Source organism: Megascapheus bottae, chromosome 16, assembly GCF_031878675.1.
Source record: "Megascapheus bottae isolate mThoBot1 chromosome 16, mThoBot2.hap1, whole genome shotgun sequence".
Lineage (NCBI taxonomy): Eukaryota > Metazoa > Chordata > Mammalia > Rodentia > Geomyidae > Megascapheus > Megascapheus bottae.
In genome coordinates, this window is record NC_143524.1 from 14,992,557 (window position 1) to 15,014,899 (window position 22,343).

At 40.8% G+C, this 22,343-nt stretch overlaps 2 protein-coding genes across 2 annotated transcripts in view; both read right to left on the minus strand.

Moving 5' to 3' along the window:
* The window catches only part of Hsd17b12 (hydroxysteroid 17-beta dehydrogenase 12), a 118,485-nt gene extending 112,424 nt beyond the window's left edge, over positions 1-6,061 (minus strand). Inside the window, exon 1 of the mRNA XM_090347864.1 lies at positions 5,771-6,061. Within this exon, the coding sequence (XP_090203990.1) occupies positions 5,771-5,930 (160 nt within the window). The 5' untranslated portion in view covers positions 5,931-6,061. The remainder of the gene's footprint in view (positions 1-5,770) is intronic.
* A 1,985-nt stretch (positions 6,062-8,046) lies between these two features.
* Positions 8,047-22,343, minus strand: part of LOC150052939 (uncharacterized) — a 77,428-nt gene continuing 63,131 nt past the window's right edge. Inside the window, exon 6 of the mRNA XM_090349245.1 lies at positions 8,047-8,437. The gene's annotated coding sequence lies outside the window, so the exon portion shown is untranslated. The remainder of the gene's footprint in view (positions 8,438-22,343) is intronic.

Genomic DNA, 22,343 nt, shown 5'->3' on the forward strand with positions numbered 1-22,343 from the left:
AAGGATAAGAGGTTTCATTTTGAAAGGTGCTATGAAAGCATTTTGAAAGAGATAAGAAGTTGGTACTTGGAAGCACTCTGTGAGAAGGATAAAGCACAGGCATGGCAGCAATGCCAAGCATGCTGATGAAATATCAAGAAGTGGGTGTTGCTAGATAGAAGAAAGTAAAAGGAAAAATAGATGAAGATGGGGTCAAAGGTAACAGGAAGCAGGAGATCCAAAGCCTCGTTCAATGTTACAGGAGGATTTGAAGTTTTAATCTAAGCAGGATGTGAAACCACTGTGCAATACGGCACAGCATCACACAGCTTAAAACAAGAGGATGCAGGCCAGGAGCATAGCCTAGTGGTAGAGTGCTCACCTAGCATGCATGAAGCCTTGGGTTCAATTCCTCGATACCACACACAGAAAGAGCTGGAAATGGCACTGTGGCTCAGGTGGCAGAGCACTAGCCTTGAGCAAAACTTGTCCAAGGACAGTGCCCAGACCCTGAGTTCAAGCCACAGGACTGGAGCTTGAGGATTCATTCCTCTCTGTGAGAGAATATAGCTAGAAACATCTTGAGATGGAAGTTCAACTGGAGGAGAATGTTAATTTCATATTAAAACATTGCTGTATGCACTTATGTTTTTCTTCTCTATAATACTTTCCACCAAAGTGGTAAAGCACCTGCCAAACAAGCACAAGGCCCTGCATTTAAACTCTAGTAACATCAAAAGAAAGTTAAAAAAAAAAATAGGGGGCTATCAGAAGAAGGAAGAGCAGGAACAGAAGAAGAAATCAACTCAATATACATTAATTATTACTGAATATTTAAGACCACTTAATTGGCATTTAAAGTATTAATTGAAAATCAGAAATAGAAAGCAGGCAATGCCTTCTGGTCGCCTTGTGTTCTAGTTCAATTTTTTCCTTCATAGCTGCTGCTACACCTCCAATTTTGGCTTTTTGTTGGTTACTAGAAATGAGAATCTCACAGTCTCATCTACCCAAGCTGGCTTAGAACTGTGGTTCTCTCAGATCTCAGCCTTGTGAGTACCTAGGATTATAGGCAGAGAGATGAGCAGGCCCTTAAGATTAAAAGTAACATCATAAGAGAGAATACTTATTAGCATCACTGACTTACAAAATTAATTCTAAAAATCACAACTCTTAGTTGGACGTGGTGGCTCATGCCTGTAATCCTAGCTACTCAGGAGGCTGAGATCTGAGAGGACCACAGTTCTAAGCCAGCCCAGGCACTAAAGTCAATGGGACTCTCATCTCTAATTAACCACTAGAAAACCAGAAGTGGCACTGTGGCTCAAGGGGTAGGGTGGTAGCCTTAAGCTGAAGAGCTCAGGGACAATGCCCGGGCCCAGAGTTCAAGTCCCACAACCGACAAAAAAAAAATCACAACTCTTGTTAAGCAAATTACCTGTTTTACACACAATTTAACCTTTTTATTCAAGGACTGCCTCTATCAGATTTTCAAATTATTTCACTTCACCCCACCAACTGATACAAACAACCAGTTTAAAAATGAACTAATCTTAATTTCCTTTTGAAAGACTCCCTGAGTTTGATGTGGTGGCTCATGCCTTTAATCCTAGCTACTCAAGAGGCTGAGATCTGTGGATCGCAGTTCAAAGCCAGCCCAACACTGAAAAGTCTGTGAGACTCTTATTGCCAATTAACCCCAGAAAACCAGAAGTGGCACTGTGACTTAAAGGGATAGGGTAGTTGCCTTGAGTTGAAGAGCTCAGGGACAGCGCCCAGACCCAGAGTTCAAGTCCCTCAACCCACAAAAAGAAAAAAAAAAGACTCCTTCAGCTTGGGCTTAGAGAGGCTAGGAAGTATATTTTTTATTAAGGAATTTATTAACATTGATTTTTATGTCATATTTCAAATGTCATATTTAACAAACAAGTATTCAAGAAGGGAATCTATGTACAATCACTAGCACTTAAGTTTTAGAACATAATTAAAATTAAGCTGAGGGTTTGTATGTCATAGATACATACTAATCTATGTAATAAAACAATATATTTTAAGATCCAAGCCACATGCATGCAATACTTTTTTCAGTTTTTCAGGAAGGATATGGTGGCTCACACATTTAATCCCAGCCACAGAGAAGGTGAAGATAAAAGGACCAAGGCCTGAGGTCAGACAGGGCAAAAACCTGACACCTTATTTCAACAATAAACCAAACGCAAATGGACTTAGGGTCATGGTTTAAGTGGTCTATGAGATCCCTGAATTTAAATCTTGGTACTGGAAAAAGTTTTTTCTGTACTCCAGAGTAAATTGGACTAGACACTACTTTACTTCAATAAGAACACCATGCTCTGCTGGGGAGTTTTTGTTTGGTTGGTTGGTTTTTTTTGCCAGTCATGGGAACTCAGGGCCTGGGCACTGTCCTTAGGCTTTCTGAAGGATAGAGCTCTACCTCGTGAGCAACACCACCATTTCCAGATTTTTTTCTATGTATGAGGTACCAAGGAATCAAACTCAGGGACTTGTGCATGCTAGGCAAGCACTCTACCACTAGGCCAAACTCCTGGCCCTTTTTTTTTTTTGGCCAGTCCTGGGGCTTGAACTCAGGGCCTGCCCGTGGGCTTTCCTCACAGATAGTGCTCTACAACCTGAGCCACAAAACCATTTCCAACTTTTCTATGTATGTGGTACCAAGGAATCAAGGTCTTCAAGCACCCTATCACTAAGCCAAATTCCTGGCCCACGCGATCCTCTCTTTTGTTCTACATCTTACATAAATACTTCCCCAACTTTTCACATTTCCTTTGTGTGGGGTGAAATCTTTTCAATGTAAGTGTTAATCACAAAATAGTAATGTCATTTTTTAATGGACTCCTTCTACAGGTGACTTTAAATTCTAACATTTGAGTTATCAGCTTGTATGGCAATTCTATTTTATTTTTAATTAAGAGATTTAATACTTTATTTTCTTACTTTGATGCAAACCTGTTGCTTCACTGTGTAAAAACAGCTCCAGTGAATGTGGTACATTATAAAAATGGGGCCAGAAATCATTTGATGCTGTCCAACAAGCACTTTGCTCCATTCTCAATTATTTCAAGTGGCAAGGTCATTAAGTCAACCCAAATATAGAAGCAGATGGATATAAGGCAAGTTTGCAACCTGAGTTATCATTTATGATAACAGTATTATCCTGGAGATATATACTTCAATAGTTTTAATCCTGGGTAATAAATTCTGAATACCAGATCCTAGAGTTCAGTCTAAAATTTATCAGTGTATTACAGACACACACAAAAGAACCCATTTTGTTTGTCTGAAAGGATATTTCCTCTCATAGCAGTGTCGAGTAGTTGCTTTCCCTACTAAAGTGTTGAGTCATTGTAAAATGTTAAGTTTTTCATCCATCACTAATTTAGACAACTATGCTGCAGTAAATTAGTTCACTCAGTTTATGCAGTGTGCCATTTTTACTCAATGGATTTGATGTGTTTCTCATATGCTTTTCCACTGACTAGTTCATCTAATCAACTGATGGGTTACTCTCTATCATCTTTATCAGCTAACCATCTTCGTAACAAGATCTATCGACAAGCCCTGGGTTTTCTACAAGTGCTGCACTAATAGCAGTTACTTTTCCTGACAGAGGAGAGGAGGATTCACTGACACTTTTCCTTAGCACCAGCTTGTTTCTTCAGTTGTGTCCCAACTTCAAGCAGACTGCACTAAATAGCATCTCCCAAAGCTTCCTGTGCAAAACTGCTGATTCCGATTGTTCCAATTCCACTTTCCATCACTATCCATTCATGTTTCTCTGTAAATTTTTGCACGGAGAAGTCCCTCAGTGGGCAGGCACAGTCGATATCAGAGCCATGTGTGGACTGTAGGCTGCCAATTCCAAACCCCTGGCCACTGGCAAGGCCAGTGACCAACTACAGGAGAGCAATTTTAAATATCAAAACAAAACAAAGCTATTAAAGCACTACATGTGCACCATTGGTCTTGCCTTTCTAGCTTAGTTGCATCTTTCAAGTACTAAAAACTTTGTGATGGACTATTTAATAAGTTTCTACAGTGTTTATTTTCCCTCTTTCCTCCTCACCACTTTTCCTTTCTACTAGGAGAATGTAATAAATACCATTTTTTTTAATTCAGCCACATTAAATCCTTAGCTATTTCCCATGTTCCTTAGGCATTGAAATTCCTTGCACAGATAGTCTCTGTGCACCCAGACACTTCTTGAAATCTAAGAAATCATTGGATTTTTAAAAAATGCATTCCATTTTTCATTAATTTGTTGTTCTTTAAAAACCATTGCTCTTAGATTTTGTCACTCATAATAAATTTCTATAAGAGCTGAAAAAAATAGCACTGGAGTTGGCTTACCAATTACAAAATTTCATACTGATAAGTGACTCCTGATGGCGTTTGTGCCTTGTGTAACTTGAAAAGTCTTAAGGAAGTTTTCCAACTGGGCAAAGTCAATTGGGAAATTCTAACCGTCATTACAATCAAACTGAGAACTTTGTGGGCTTTTTTTTCCCCTAGAGACTTTCCAGAGCTAACAAGAGACCAGGAAACTTTAAATTTTCTAAGGACAATAGTTGATTTATGTTGAAAATTTTTGAACACTCACTTCCATATCAGATGTTTTCTCATGTTCATGCTGCAGCCCCAAAAGGTTAAGCTGTCTGTCTTTCCTACCAAGCTGTTTCTGAATAACCAAATGTTAACCAAGTGTTTCTGAATAACCAAAATACACAGAGCAACGTTTTTAGTGTGCCTTTCTTGAGCTTAAGTCTCAAGTGGCACTAACCACTTCAAAATTCAACGAAATGCCTGAGATGTGAGTATTTAATTACCAAACATCAGAGGATTTCAAGTCTGTATCATAATCAATTACTTATTAAAAAAAAAAGTCAAAGGAAGGCACAATTAAAAAACAAATCGCGGAGAAAAGCAGTGTGAGCAAAATAGTGATTCTCTCAACTTTTAAATCTGACCTTTGTCCTCCAGTTTTAAAACTTGCCAACTGGACATAAGTTAGCTCACTTTCTTGGGGACACACACTCGGTCCTGCCATCTATTGGGGAAAAAAAGAAAGAAAGAAAAAAAAAACAAGTATTCCGGAGTTACTGAAGCAAATGGTGTCCTTGCCACACGTACCAGAACTCCAGAAGGCCGCTGTTTTTTTGCAAATTACACGAAATGTGGTTAAATCCAGGGCCCCACGGGCCGTGACTTGGGGACTCGGGTGCCTGCACACTTCTCCCACCCTCGCCACCCCCTCCCCGACTTAAACCAACAGAACGCTTTTCACCCTTACTTAGCAGAGGGCCGTTGTTTTTTTTTTTTTCAAATGAAAAGGACAAAGTCCTGCGTTCAAATCTCTCACCAGGCGCAGGCCTCGGTGGCCTGATCCCGGTCACCAAGCCGAACCGGCTCACAGGACCCGAACGCCGTGGGGTTCGGACGGCTTTCCCCGCCCCACCGGGCTGCACGTCGGATCCCCCCTGAGTTTCTCTCCCCAAACTCTACCACAAGTCACAGGGAAGCCCGGGTCATCGGGGAACCACCACCACGTGTGTCAGGAAGCTCCGCGGAGGGCTGAGGGCGGCGGGGAGGCCGCGGAGAGGAGGCGGAGGGGGGGGGGATGAGGGGAGAAAAGGCGGCCGCGGGCCCCGGACCCGAGCCGCCGGGAAGACGTTCGGAGGAGTGGGGCAGGCCGCAGCGAAGCGCGAGCCCCCGGCTGCGGGGCGGGAAGGGAGAGAGGGCGCCGCGTCCGACTCACCTGCCCAGGCACCGAGCCACGGGCCGACCCCGGCCTCGTTACCCACACCCCAGACCCGGAAGGCCGTGAAGAGCGAGTATGAGAGGCGCAGGACCGCGTAGGCCACCGTGCTCGCTCCCACCCAGTATAGGAAGCCGGCGGCGGGGACAGCGCTCTCCATGGCTTCTAACTAGGCCTCGTCACCTCCCGTGAATGAAAAAAAAAACAAAAAAAATGAATGAATGGAAGAAGCGTGACGGAGACGCCGGGCGTGACGAGACGAAGCACACTACTAGACGCCGCTCCCCGAGCACTAGGGACCTAAGCCCCGCCCACCGCGCCATGTCCGCACGCCATTGGTCAGTTAGCTTTCCTTCTGAGAGTAACAAGCGATCCATTGGATAACAACGATTTTCACTGCCCCGCCTCCACGCCTCCGCCCAAATGTGTTTCTGTCTCAAGACAGTGGGCCTTTCGCTGCCAGTCAAGCTTTAGTCCCGCCTAATTGCGTCACCACAGCCGGGAGGATCCCACTAGTAGGTAGCGAGTCTCGCTCCATCCAAGCGCCTGGATCGCTCATTGGCTGCGGCCGATCTCGCAACTGCGGATGACTCCATTCTGATTGGCTAGTCAGACCCAGACGGGTTTTCGCTCAGACTTGAAGGAGGTGGAGGAATCCCGGAAGTTACTAGTGAATGAGAAGTTCTTTGGACAGTCAGTGGAGCCTAGCTTTAGTTTTTACGTCGTCTGTACCGAACACTCCCACACTCATGTTCAATGTGCTGCCATCGTCCCCCAAAACCTTCCGGAGAAAGATTAGGGCTCCCTGTTTCCACGCTATTCATGACGCTCAATGATTGGGAATTTAAGACAAATAGCTTAATAGCGTCAGTAATGCCCTGTGGCACACACACACACACACACACACACACATCAAAGCGTTAGGATGCATGACAAAATGCCATACAGAAACGCAGCTTGGGGAAAGATAACTTTAAAGAACCAAAGCGAGTATTTCTTTTTTTCTTTCTTTCTTCCCCTCGCCCATTTCTGTGAAAGGTTGTAGTGAGGTTTTCAGGGAGCCAAAAAGTATATAATCCCCTGTAGGGGCTTGAAAGTTTCTCAGAAAACTCAGTGCGATCCCATGGGAGAGACCACTAGGTAAGTCTTAAGAAGGGATGGGCGAGGGTTGGGGGGGAGGGGTCCCCCGCCGGAAATGCAAAGGAGGGAGGAAGAGGATGAGTTTGATCTGGAGTACATTATATGTGAGAATGGAAATTATACTACAACCGCTTTGCAGCCTATGTGCTAATAAATGGTTTTAAAAGAAGCTGTGTGAGCAAATACATTACTGGGATGTAGGTAAATATCAGAATGAACCCTCTTTGTACAATTAATTTATGCTAATAGCAAAGTGAAAAGTGCTTTACCCTTATTCTGTCTTCCTTTCAAAAGTTTCTGTACCCTATTTTTTTTTACCATGGATTTGGACTCACATCAGGAATCTAAAGCTTATTCCTAGGAACTGCTGAAGGAATAAATGAGTTATGTAGCTCAGGGCAGTGCTGGCTTGTGATCCCAGCTTTCTGAGAGGTACAAGGGGGAAGACTGTGAGTTTCAGACCAGCCAGAGAATCTATCACAAAAACAAAATAAAAAATAATTTAGAAAAATAAAGTAGTAGAATACTTGCCTAGCAAATGTTGGGTTCAATCCCCCATACTATTAACTACTAAACATACAAATTCTGCATAGGAGAAACAGGGAAAATGGTGTTTAAGCATATACTAGTCTCTTAGATATTACATTCAATGAGATAAATTCTAGCATCTCTGTTTGGGGGAACAAACTAGGACTTAAAGCATTTGAGCAACTTTCTGGTGGACAAATAAGAGATAAAGCAGCGGGCCAGGAGTTTGGCCTAGTGGTAGAGTGCTTGCCTAGTATGCACGAAGACCTGGGTTCAATTCCTTGATACCACATACATAGAAAAAAAGCTGGAAGTGGTGCTGTGGCTCAAGTGGTAGAGCTCTAGCCTTGAGAAATGTCCAAGGACAGTGCTCAGGCCCTGAGTTCAAGCCCCACAACTGACCAAAAAAAAAAAAAGAGATTAAGCAGCAAAATTCTAATCTGAGATAAAAAGGTGTTGTTATGAAATCATGTCTCTAGAACTAGCTGAGAGAAGGCAGCATAAAAAGTGGCTACCAGGAGAGTAGAGGTGTTTTTGGAACACTTCGTTGTTACACAATTGACATACCCAGACACAATCTAATTGTATTTTAGTGTAATTTATTTAAATATTTACAGTTCAGAATATTCTTTACAGAAAATTGGAAACAACACTGCATCATATTAGTACAGAAATATTTCCATTTAATCTAAAATTCATTGTCAGTATTTCTATACATTGAGTTTCAGATCATGTTTGGTGATGAAATCCAGAGTTAGCCAATATAATAAGAGAAAATTACATAATTAGGGAGTCTTACAGAATCCAGAAAAAAATTATGAATACCATCTTCATTGATCCTTTGGGACAGAGCTGAATCCTTTACTTGGCTGTATAAAAAACTTACATAATTTTAACAGTTCGTTCTTCTTTCATTTCATCTTCAATTAAGCAAATAGTTCAAACTCAATAGTTCAAACTATTGAGCTTCAGTTGCCCTTTAAGTTCAGTTGTCCAATCCTAGGTTTAAAAACAAAACAAAATAAAAAGCTGCTCTGTAAACAAATTGATTCAAAAGAAACATGATTTACCATAGCTAAGCTATAGATGCTCCTTAGGGGACTGATGGACCAAGAAAAATATGGTGTATACACTGAAATACTATGGTGCCATCAGACAGAATGAGTGGAAGACTTGGAAAAAAAAACCACATAAAGTAAAGCAAACCAGAACATAAGAAACATAGACTCCATGGTTTCCTTCATTTGTAATCATTAGTGTATGTCCAGGTTAGTCCTAGCAGATGATCACAATAGCTCAATAGGTGTGTACATATGACCCTATAAGATGATGCTAAGCGAAATGACACACTATGGAAACGAGAGGTTTTTCTTTGTATACTGTGTGAAGTTATTTCTTTTTCCTTTCGTTTTTTTCACTATGGTTTATCCCCTGTTGTCACTGTGTTTGATACTGGTACCCTATGCACTGTATAGATGTCGTTTTATCTGAATTGGGGAAGGGAAAGGGAACACTAAAATGGTGAGCCAAAGGACAGAGGGTGAACCAATGCCACAGCGATACTCACAAGACACTGTGTTCCAAAGGAACTTTATGGCTTGGGGGAGGGGCTGGGGAGGGAAATCTGGACAAAAATGAGGAAGGGGGTACCAATGTTCAACAAAAAATGGACTGACTACCTGATGTATACAAATGGTAATCCTCTGTACATCACTTTGACAATTAAATTTTAAAAAATGAAAGAAACAATCTTCCTAATCTCTTTGGAATTAAGAAGTTCCAAAAATATTTGGCTTCTTCAATAAATAACAGCACCACAAGAAGGGAGTGTTAGTACTTACCTTCCTTACTGCATTACCATATTCAAAGTGATTTCCTGTACCTTATCCTATTCAAACATAGGAACAACCTCAGTTTCCCATCAAGGAAACCAGCTCTTTAAGGTGAACTTTTGTCAGGACTCAGTAAATGCACAAGGCCTGGCTCTGTTCCCTCATTTTCTATTCCCACTGGAGTGTATTCTTTTGTTTCTCTTCCCTATATAGGTATAAAACTATGTGACCTTTACAACAGACACACACATACACTTTTGATTAGCTTACATTTTATAAAGTAGGATTTTAATAGTTACATTTCCATACTTGTAATATATCCTAGTCAACCTCACCTCATCTATCACTCTCCCCACATACTTTTGTGGGGGGGGGAATGTTCATTTCAATAGATAGTATTTTAAATGTTCAGGGAAGTTATACCTTCATGTTCTTTCCCTAAGGGTATTCTTCTTTAGTTTATTACCCACACACATTTTTAAGGTAAAATCTGTGAACATACAAATATTATTCACAACTTTTTTTTTGTCAGTTCATGGGTCTTGAAGTCAGGGCCCGGGTGCTGCCCCTGAGCTTTTCTGCTTGGTTAGTCTGCTGATACTTCGTTTTTGTTGTTGTTATGGTGCTGGTATTGAAACTAAGCTCTCAAGCATGCTAAGGAAAACTCTACCACTAAGCTATACCCCAAAACCAAGGTATTTAAATGTCTGTTTGCTGCAAAACAATAAGCCTCAGTCCTTTTAGGATAGCACATAAAATGGACCAAGACAACTTGTGGCTGTCCATTTCAGTATTGGGGGAAATATTTCACCAGAGATGTGGTAATAGCATGTACATGAAAAAAACCAATACATACATACGTATATACATACATACATGTACAGAGGTTGATAGGCAGTAATCTTTGAAATTCAGAAAACTTTTTCAAAAATTGAAATAAAGAGATACAAGTGAGATATTGGTCAGAATAGAAGCATACTGGTTTAGAAAAATAAGGGATTTTTCATGTACATGGCACAGTAGTGTGCACCTGTCATCCCAAGATGTGGAAGACTAAGACTGGGAAGATCTTAGTTCAGGATTGCTTGGACAGAAAAATCCGTGAGACTCCTTATCTCTAAAACAATGTAGGACACAGATGACGAGTTATCGGTAATATGCCCAGGCAGAAAATGAGATCCTATCTTAAAAAGAACCAGAAAAACAAGTTCATATCCTAGTATCACCTTCTCCAACCTGCCCCCCACCTCCGAAGGGCATGTAAATGAACTCCAGCCTAGAACTTGCAGAAAAGAACGCTGTCCTCACATCTTTATTTTACCCAATTGGACTCGTGTTGCAGTTCTTTCTTGTTGGTGGTGGTGGTGATCCTGGTGTTTGAACTCTGGACCTGGGCACCTTCCCTGAGCTTCTTTTACAGTGAGTACTCTACCACTTGAGCCACAGTGCCACTTCTGGCTGTTTTGAGTAGTTTATTGAAGAGTCTCACCGAGTTTCCTACCTGGGTGGGTTTTGAACCACAATCTTCAGATCTCAGCTTCCTGAGTAGCCGGGACTATAGGCGTGAGCCATGTACACCAAGCCCATGTTGTCATTCTAAGCTCTAGACTTATAGTAAATGGGTATTTTTTTAGTTCCACATTTGTGGATATTTTGTAATAGCAATGAAGGAAAATAATCAGCATGTCTACATATGTGTCTTAAGGAAGTGTACCATGGTCTGGCCTCTGCCCAACTCCCTTGCTCAACACACTCAGTTCATATGGACTTTCACTATGAAGTCCTCAAGAACACTTGAACCCAAGCCATTCTTCTGCCTCAGTCTCCCAAGACTGTGTGATTACAAGTGTGATCTAGTTTAACAGGCACCATATATTTTCTTTTACATATTGCTTTTGAAACATGTCATTGCATGCTTTATTTATTTCTAATGATCTATAAGTGTTTATTACAAGGTTATTATTAGACCACTAACTTTTTTTGGCATATAGTAGGGCACTACTGCTGAGTTCTTCAGCTCAAGGCTAGCACTCTACTACTCTGAGTCACTGTGCTACTTCCGGTTTTCTAGTGGTTAATTGGAGATAAGAGTCTCATGGACTTTCATGCCTGGGCTGGCTTTGAACCACGATCCTCAGATCTCGGCCTCCTGAGTAGACAGGATTACGGGCATGAGCCACCAGTGTTCGGACACTAACTCTCTTTAAAATAAAAACATTTACTTTTCCAAGCACCAGTGCTTCATGCTTATAATTCAAATTACTTAGAAGGCTAAGACCTAGCAGAGCTCAGTACAAAGCTGACCTTGGCAGAAAAGTCCTGAGAATATCTCCAATAAGCCAGGCAAAATTCAGACTTGGAGGCATGACTCAAGTGGTAGAGTACCAGGTAGGAGCGAAAGACCTAAGTGATAGCACGAGGCCTTGTGTTCAAGCCTCAGTACTAGCACAAAACAAAAACTTCAGTTGCCTTTATACTATGGATACTTTCAAGCATAAAGATGTAGCCCAAGCCAGGCACAGTAGCTCAAGCCTGTAATCCTAGCTACTCAGGAGGCTGAGATCAGAGGATCATGTTTCAGAGCCATCCTGGGCACTAAAGATCATGAGACTCTTACCTCCAATTAACCACTAAAAAAATCAGAAGTGGTGCTGTGGCTCAAGGTGTAGGGCTGTAGCCTTGAGCTAAAGAGCTCAGGGACAGCGTCCAGGCCCAGAGTGCAAGCCCCATGACTGTAACCCCACTGGTTATGGTGGCAAATGCTGTTAATCTGATCGTGCAGATTTGATTCCCGCCTGTGCTACGTAAGAACTTATTCCAAATAACCAAAAACTAAACTAAACTAAAATAAATAGCAACAGTTCTTTTATTCTTCCAAATATTCTTTGAATTTTAACTATTTTGTTACTATCTTTTAAAAAAGAATACATATGCCATAGTTGAGATGACTAGTGAGCTTTAGTTTGAAGTTTCTGCAGCAAGAATCCCTGGAAATCATATAATACCTTTTCTCTCCTTCATTCTTTTAGGCATATCTATGGGGAAGAGTCAACAAACTGAGAACATTTTGCTTAACCAGACAGGCTAGTAGGAAAGAAAATATCTGCAATCCCATCTTCTCAGGAAGCCAAGATCTGAGGATTGAGATTCAAAGTCAGCCTGGGCAAGAAAGTGTGTGAGACTCTTACCTGCCCTAAACTACAAAACAAAAAACAAGCAAATGAACAAACAAACCCCAGAAGTGGAGCTGTGGGCTCAAGTGTTAGACATCACCTTGACCAAAAGAAGCTCAAACAGAGTTCCCCGGGCCATGAACTCAAGCCCAATGCCATGAGTTCAAGCCTGGCACCAAAATTTAAAAAGGAAAGAAAGAAAATAGGATTAGTGTGGAAACATGGTAATATTGTTTTCTTTGGTTAAATCATATGCAAGAATCTGGATCTAAAGAAACAAATTTTAGAAGTGAGTGGCTAATAACATGTATGATCAGAAACAAGATCACCAGAAAAAAAAATCATCAAAAAGGTGCAACTCAAGTCTACATAGGAAATGACATTCTACTTTCTAAATACCAAAGACAAATAATTTAAAAATATCCTAAAAGATCTTTCAGGTCACAAAGCAAGTGATCTTGATGTGACTGTTGGCACAGAGGAAAAACTGCATAGCTGTATTAGACTTAACAGAGAAAGAAAAAAATCATGGGGGTTAAGAGTGCTAGCTAATGAGCAGGTCTCAGAATCCCCCCTCCAAAAAAAGAAAAAGAATGTAGATACAATAACTGTTCATCTAGAAATAAAACTTTAAAAAGCCCTGGTTTTGGTTAGGGAGAAGGAGCCGTTATACAGTCATGAGTAAGTCTAGGGTACCAGATTCTATTTCTAATATATATATTTCTCCAGAATTGTCTTATTTACTTATCTATTCCAAATTTAGCAAATGTGTGTTTAATGTGGATATGAATGAACTCATTTGGGAAGTTCCTGAATAGGGGTCTCTTATCTGTCTTATTTAAAGGAAGACCTAAAGACCCCATTTTAGTATTTTCACAGCTCATTTATCATTTCACAAACGAGATATTTTAATCATTTAAATGAGAATGTTAGTAAGATTTGCTTTGCAAAAAATACTTTTTAGGCATTGAAGATGTTTAACAAATTAAATGTAACATAAAATAAGACCATTTATAGAAATCTAACACACTGCAAATTTAGACAGAAACAATAGAAAGTTGGTGGACAAGATTATAATTTTGAAAGGTGTAAGACTTGTCCTTTTCAAGGGACTCTGAAAACTTTTTTGCTTGCTTATGCAGTAAGTACACTGTGAAAACTACTGAAATAATGGAAGAAGCCAGACACAGGGACAAGCTTTGTTTTTCAGCACACGGACAGTCAAATTGTTCCGACACCATTTACTAAGATTATCTTTTCTCTCCTGATTTATCTTGGCACCCTGGTTAAAAATCCTTTGGTGAATCAGAAAGAATGATATTGCCCCATTTGTAAGGAATTGGAAAGACCGGGAAAAAAAATCCTATTAAGTGAAGTAAGCCAGACCCAAAGAAACATAGGCTCAATGGTTTCCCTCATTTGTAATAATTTAGTACACACTTGGGATTCTCTTAGGAGAGGATTACAATAGTTCAAAACCTAGGTACCTAAGGTACCAGGATATGGAAACAAGAGCGTTATATTGTGTGACTGATGTTCTTAATGTACTGTTATTTCTCTTCCCCTTTGTTGCCCTTTGGTTAATCTCATTTTGTTACAGAATCTGACTTTGTTTATAGGAGTATTTGTTTATTTGAAATAGGAAAGGGAAGGGGGGGAAAACAAGATGATTGGGAGGGGGTGGGGGGAAGGAAATGGGGACAAGGGTATCAATGTGTGAGAAGAAATGAACCTACTATCTGGTGAATATAACTGTAATCCCTTTGTACATTACAATAAAAATATTTTTTTAAAAATCCCTTCATGATATATATGTACAGACTCATTTTCCTGTATCCCACTTATTTACATATCATTCTGCAAACACAAATCTTCATTACTTTGCTTTCAAGTTTAAGTCTTTAAGCCAGCTTGTTTAAGCCCTCCAACCATATTCTTCTTCGGCTACAGGCTTTGCATTTTTTTCTTTTTTGGCAGTCCTGGGCTTGAGCTCAAGGCCTGAGCACTGTCCTTGGAATTTCTCAACGTTAGAGCTCTACCACTTGAGCCTCAGCACCACTTTCAGCTTTTTTTCCCTATGTATGTGTTACTGAGGAATTGAACCTGGGTCTTTGTGCATGCTAGGCAACCACTCTACCACTATGCCAAACTCCCGGCCCTGGCTTTGTGTTTCTATACAAATTTCAGAAACATCTATTTTATTTTGTAAAAAACAAAACAAAACAAAACCTCTTATAATTGGTTGAGAATGCTTTGAGTGTATAATTTGAATAACGTTGTATTCTTAACAATAGAGCCTTCTAGTCCATGAACACTGTATATCTTTCATTAAGCATCCTTTTTTCCTTTCTTTCTTTCTTTCTTTTTTTTTTTTTTTGCCAGTCCTGGGCTTGAACTCAGGGCCTGAGCACTGTCCTTGGACTTTCTCAAGGCTACAGCTCTACCACTTCAGCCTCAGCACCACTTCCGGCTTTTTTCAATGTATATGGTACTGAATCAAACCCAGGTCTTTGTGCATGCTAGGCAAGCACTGTTACCACTGGCCAAACTCCCGGCCCCTCATTAAACATCCTTTAACTCAGCAAGGTTTTTAGTTTCAGGTCATGGGTCTTGTACATAATTTCCCATATGTAACCCTATGAATTTTGCACTTATCAGTGTCATTTATGGAGTTGTGCATGCACGTGTGTGTGTGTGTGTGTGTGTGTGTGTGTGTGTGTGTATTAGTACTTGGGCTGAACTCAGGGACTTCTTGTTTTAGCGTGGTTTTTTCACTCAAGGCCAGAGTGCTACCACTTAGCCACAGCCCTACTTCTAGCTTTTTGCTGGTTAACAGAAGAGTTTCATAAACTTTTTTGCCCAGGCAGTCTTTGAACCATGATCCCCAAATTTCACCCTCCTGAGTAACTAAGATCACAGGTGTGAGCTACCAGCTCTTGAGTGGGGATTTCTTTATTATCTAGATTTTTTAATGTTACAAATACTAGTCATTGTTTGCCTATTACAAATACTAGTGATACAAAGATGTAAATGCATTCTCCCAGACTTAACATAAAACATGAAACCCTTTCCCTAGGGTTTGTTCCAGTCATCTGTTGACTTAAGAGCTTAGAACCAAGTATTTTATTTGTTCATGATTTTTCATGAAATTGGGCTGATTTACATAGCAACACAGGCTGCTGAAGTCAGCAGGTCCTTTCCCAAGTGACTTTTTCACTTAGAGTTCTGTCCTTGCTGCTCCATCATTTCTCCATGAAATGTCTCATTTTTCAGGTCTTCTTCACATGACATCGGGCTTCTTACAACGTGATGATTTCAGAGTAGTGACATGTCTTAGGAGATAGCTGGCTTCCAAACGGCAGAGAGCAGGAGTTGCCAGCTCAGTCAAGTGCGACATCACATTTTCTTTGCCAAAAGAGCCAAAATGTCTACCCAAATTGAGGGAGAGAATCCATTTGCTTTTGAAAGGAGGATTTTCAGAGGGAACAAGACCCAGGCTTTAATATGCTAAGCACATGCTATTCTGGGCCTGTTGATGACTGTCAGTGTTACAGATTTGGGAAGCTGTGTTATAGACATCTTTGGAAAATAACTTGCTACACTTACTGTCATTTGAATGTTTTCCTTTTATGTCTTTTCCATTGGTTTATAGGAACTGTATTACATGCCTCATATGTACGTGTAAATTTTTTTCCAAATTTTAATTTTAGAATACTTCTCTTACAGTAAAATATGAATCAGTTCCACTTTAATTTACTTTTGATTTCTTTTTATTAGAATGTATATATACAAACACGCACATATAAAAACTTTTCTCAAAAATTAATGTGAAGGCTGGGACCGTAGTCTAGTGGTAGAAAAAATTAATATGAAATATATAGGTTCCCCTAGATACATAAGGTCATATAGGATGAGGCCAAATTAATGGACCTCCAGGACGTGAAAACAAGAGCTTAACTATGAGTGACTTGTTCTTAATGTACTGTTTTTTTCTCTTCTCTTGTGTTGCCCTTTGGTTAATCTCATATTGTTACAGTAGCTGACTTTGTTACCTGGTATATATATATATATATATATATATATATATATATATGTTTATTTGTCTATTTGAAATAGGAGGAGAAAAAGATTAGAGGAGGAGTGGGGGGAGGAACATGGGGACAAAAACATGAGAAGGGGTATCAATATGTGAGAAGTAATGTACCTTCTATCTGGCGAATATAACTGTAACCCCTCTATACATTAAAAATAATAATAAAGAAATATATAGGTTCCTTCCTTGCTTTCTTCCTGCCCCTCCTTCCTTTCTTCCTTCTTTCTTTTCTTTCTGCCATTCCTGGGGCTTGAACTTAGGGCCTGGGCACTGTCTTGGGCTTTCCTCAAGGCTAGAGCTCTACCACTTGGGCCACAACACCACTTTTAGCCTTTTCTGTGTATGTGGTACAGAGGAATCAAACCCAGGGCTTCATGCATGCTAGGTGAGCACTCTACCACTAGGCCACACTCCTGGCCCCAATATATATAGGATCTTACATGGGATTAAGTTATTTATAAATACTTTACATTATTATAACATATTTCAAGTTCAACTCTTCTCAGAAAACAATTATAACAAATGGTACAAAACAGTGTTGTGTGTGTGTGTGTGTGTGTGTGTGTGTGTGTGTGTTCAGCACTGGGGTTTGAGCTTAGCTTCATAATTGCTAGGCCAGAACTCCATTACTCATGCCCAAAAGAATAATTTTAAAACATTAATATCTTTAACTTTTAGTGCACTACACTCCTTAACTGCATACTAAATAGTGTCTTAAGGTTTTCAAAACTTTAAAATAGAATCCTGTAAGTGATGGACTGAATGCATACGATTGCCCTCTCTTTCCAATGGCAACGAATTGATATCAGGGTCTCCTATGTAACTCAGGCTGGCCCCAGCATGAACTACTATCTTAATCTGTATTCAGTATTTTGAAGTAAAGGTTGACTTACTCTGTCCTGATCATTAAAAAAATTCTATAACACCGAAGTTCAGAAAAAAAAATAGGGATTAGCACATCAGTTAATGTATTCAGCCCTGGAAATATATGTGGAGAAAATAATGAAATAAACTTCATCAGAACCAGACTTGGGGATTTTCCTTTCTTTTTTTTTTTTTTTGTTGGTTGTGGGATTTGAACTCTGGGCCTGGGCCCTGCCCCTGAGCTCTTCAGCTCAACGCTACCACCCTACACTTTGAGCCACAGTGCTCAAAGTGATTTCTAGTGGTTAATTGGAGATACGAGTCTCACAGACTTTAGTGCCTGGGTTGGCTTTGAACTGCCATCCTCACATATCAGCCTCCTGAGTAGGTAGGGTTACAGGCGTGAGCCGTTACAACAGGAGGATTTTTAAAAAAATAACTTACCCCTTTCTCTCAGCAACCTTGCTGTCTTTTGTGAGGATAATTTGCCTGGAGCTACATTCTATGTTTATGAGGACTGTAATCTAAAGTACAAGTATAACTTAACAAAACCATATGCAAGTATACAAATGACAATACACAACGGGGTCTCTTCAAATAACTGAAGTCGAATGGGTGGTGTGTTATCCTCTCACGCACTTTGGTCACTCATAAATGCAAATAACGCTGCAGCCCACACTTGTGTCTTGACAACTCCACTCATGCCAAGGCTGGTTGCCGGCTCTCGGCCCACCCCTCGGCCAACTCGTCATTCAACAGGACCTACTAGTTCCTTCGCATTCACCAGCCTCGCCCCTCAGCAGCTCCACAAGCTGCACAGGGTGTGTTTACTAAATGCTGCCGCTTTGGCAAAGGACATTTTAGGGGTGGTGGTGAGGAAGGGAGCAGCCTGGCGGGGAGGGGCGGTAGCGCAATAAAACACTTGCTCCACGTGGGGCCCTGGTGGTGGTGGTGGTTGGGGGTCCAAGTGTCTTGCAGGGGGCAGAGGAACGGCCCCATGTCCTTATGTCCTCCCACTGGACTACCCCCCCGTCTTCTCCCCATTGTTTAGCACAAGGCACAAGTTTACTACCCCCCCCCAAACTGGATCCTATTAAATAATTCAGTGGTAGCAGTGTCATTTTGGTTGGAAGCAGCGCGGATTCCCAAGTCGTGACTGCAAAAAAGTGAGTAATGCGCGGCGGCTGCGTCACGGCTCTAGTCACAGTTCACTCCAAGCTGGGAAGGAGTCGTGACTTCGCCTCGAGACGTCCCCTCCACGGGAGGCGGGGCGGGGAGGGGGGATCCAAATTAGGTGGGGGTGACGGCGGTGGGGGGGAGACCTATCCAATGAAAGCCGCTGCCGTGGGGCTGGGGGGATGAAAACACAGGTTCTCCACAGAATGTCAGTGGATCTTACCACGGGTTTTCTTTTCTGAAGCAACGACTGTTGCTCTTGTATATTCTAAAATGCCTTTCACAGCAGCAGTAACAGAACTGGAGTGCTAGAAACGAAAAGCGGAGAACCAGATACAGACCTCAAATATTAAATGCCAGAATTCTTCACTACAAAACCTCATAATATGTCTAGGAGGGTTCTATGCAAAGAGGGAGACAACGTGGAAGCTCATCAAAGCACCCTTCACTTGCAAAGCACCTTTAGAAAGTCTAAAGAACCATGTATTCTGCCTAAGTCAGGAGACCACATGACAATCAACAACTTATGTAATTTACTTCAAAACAGATCAATCCCTTGATCTTGAACAATTTTACAAATCTATAATCTATAGACACCTAAGTCTACAGAGTCCCCACAATCAGTGACATTTTACCACATTATTACAAATAATAAAACTGGATGGTATGGGTCATTTAAAAACATATTTCACAATCTTAGATCAGCTGGAAAGTCAACTAATATTCTAAAGACACTAGAGAGGAGCCAAAGAGAAAGGAATATCTTCCTCAAACCTGACTAGCAAAGCAGCAATAATAATCCATCAATAAGAATCTGAAATCATTTTCAACCGAAACTTTCATACAAGTCCAGCCAGTTTTGTTTTTTTGTTTTTGGTTCTTTTTTGCTAGTCTTGGGCGTGGGCTCAGGGCCTGAGCACTATCCTTGGACTTTCTCAAGGCTAGAACCCTACCACCTGAACCTCAGCACCACTTCCAGCTTTTATATTTTTCTATGTATGTGGTATCGAATCAAACCTGGGCCTTCGTGCACACTCGGCAAGCACTCTACCACTAGGCCAAACTCTCAGCCCAAGTCCAGCCAGTTTTGTTTCTCTAAAGCTCAAGTTATCAAGTACTGAGCAACTCAAAGGAAAAATGAGATCACATACATTAGAGATTTTTTAAAATATAAAAATGTTCTAACACAATGGCAAATAAACAGTGTTTACATGCTCCAAAATACCAACAAAAGGACAACATATATATTTTCACTGCCTGTATAAAGTATGTCTGCCATGTGGCTGCCTCTGAAACTAAAAATTGATAACTGAGTTCTAAAGCACCTATCACACCTTATTTCAAATCTCCCATTTTATCAAAATTGAAGGAAAACTACTTCCTAAGGCCAGTTCTACTCATAAGGAAAATGCTCTCAATATCATCTGAGAAATGGTATGATTAGTTGCCCCATGCGATACATGGCCAGCAACCAGAAAATGGAATAATCACATTTTTATAGGACAACACATACTGGCACAATCGATAAGATCTATTTTTTATAGGACAATACATAGTGGCACAATCAATAAGATCTATGTTTGTACAAACAGCAATACAGGTGAGACAGGTGCTAATGTGCCTGGCATTCAGATGTTGTCCCCAAAGGACAAACTGACAGCACCCACAAATAAGGGGGCAAACTCCCTAGAATTTAAGGTACTTGTGGCCTTTCCTGTTGTTTAACATTCAATTTCACACACATTACCCTCCTACAGACAAGTGTACAATACACCTCTGGCAGTTGCCAAACACTTAGGAACATATCCAAGTGAACACAGAAGTGTTTCCCACGTGGGAATTGGCCTGACAGGTCTCTTAAGATTAGCAAACAAAGGCAAAGTTCACCACATGCAAAAGTGCAAAAGAAAGGCACCTACACGTCCACAGACACGCTGGTAACTCATACGTGCAATTTGTTCCTCCCTACACCAGACAGAAGACACCCAGGACGCTCATAGACACACCTGCTAATGTTCTGGCCCTTACTTGATTGCCTCTAGACCACAGAAAAGCAGCCCAATTTACCTCCAAACAGGGTCAGGTACACCAGGGACAACAAAGACAGGGCCAAACAAATACTCCCTAGACAAGAGAAGTGTAACAGACAGCACCCCCCCACACCCCCAAAAGGCCCAGGAGCTGCCCTCCTCCACATCGCCCAGGTCTGGCCAGCTGAGACCCTTCCTCTCTGGGCCCTCAGCCACCACAAGGCCCCCTGGCCATAGAATGGCGCAGACCCACCGTGAACCCCTCAGGCAGCTCTCCCACCTCCCGGGAACACGATTAACAGACCCTCAGACATCCCTAGGAGCTGTTGGTGGCCTTCTGACGAGGCAGAAAGGCCGCCAAGACCCCCAGAAAGGTGAAAACACTCAGCTCTCAAGTTCGGTGGCGGCCATGACAGCAGAAAAGCAGGTGGTTTACGACAACTCCCACAATGCCCCGGACTACAACTCCCAGAGTGCACCGCGCCGCCGCCTCTATTAACCCCATCGTGGCCTCGGGGCTGCAGGGCCCACGAACACCCCTTCTTCTCCAGAAGCCAAACTGTTGCATCTACTTCCACCCTCACAATCTCAAACTAACGTGGGAATTTTTGACAAACCACTCCAGTTCTACTCTCTCACCTCCTTCCCTCATCACACACACAGTCTCAACTGTCCAGAAAACCATCCCTGTGACAGTACTCTTTGTTAGTCTCCAGGGAACTCTAATGGTCACCATTTAAGGTGTACATTTGGATCAATTAGACTCCCCTTGCCCCTCTATAAATTCCCCCAGACTTTTTTTTTAAGTTATTATAACCCAGACAGTCTTGTATTCGAAACTATTAATTTAAAAATCTGCTTTCTGAGTCCTGAGAAATAAGAAACTCTATCCTGCAACTATTCACAATGTTCTACATCTCTCTATTTTACAAAAACAGTTTTTTCCCCCAAAGATATCCACTTAAAAAGTTCATGTAGATTTACCTGTTGTGATGAGTAAATCTTAATGAGAAAAAATTAGTTATGGGCTACATATCTTTTCATTGTCAAAGTAATTTTTCCCTATGAAACCCCTATGTGCAAGCAACTTATTTTTCTTTCCTTTTCTTGCACCACAGAAAGGTAATTAGAAATGGCAAATACTGATGCTTAATTCCTTTCTGACCTTAAAAAAAAACAGCAAAAAAATTAAGGAACATTCTGATAAAATTTGAAAAATAAAAAGTGCTCCTGTTCCTTCATTCAGGAAACTGCAGAATCTCACATTTTATTCATGAATGAACTCTTTCAACTCTTTTTACTTAAAGAATTTAAAATGCATTTCTTTTTAGTATTTTGCCCATAATATCAATAAAAATTAGTGTTCATTTTAGATATAACGATATTGTCAGTAAGAGTTTAAGTTCTAGAATGTACATGCACAAAACAAGCTGCACAGATATATAACTGACTGTAAAAAATGTTTGGTGTTTGATACATACACTAAAACAACAAATACAATTTTTCCAAAGAATCTGCTCTTTTACCTATTTGAAAATATAAAATAAAACATAGATAAATGCTTTTTCCACAGAAACATTTTGCCAGTTTAAAGGGCATTCAAAATATGCCATGAACTTCAAAATCACAAAATTCAGAAATCCTAATGCAACACACACAAAAGCCCAAACAAAGCCTTCGTGCAAAGATACCTTCTTTAACATTCTGACAAATTCTATTTTAAATGTGTTCTTTAAT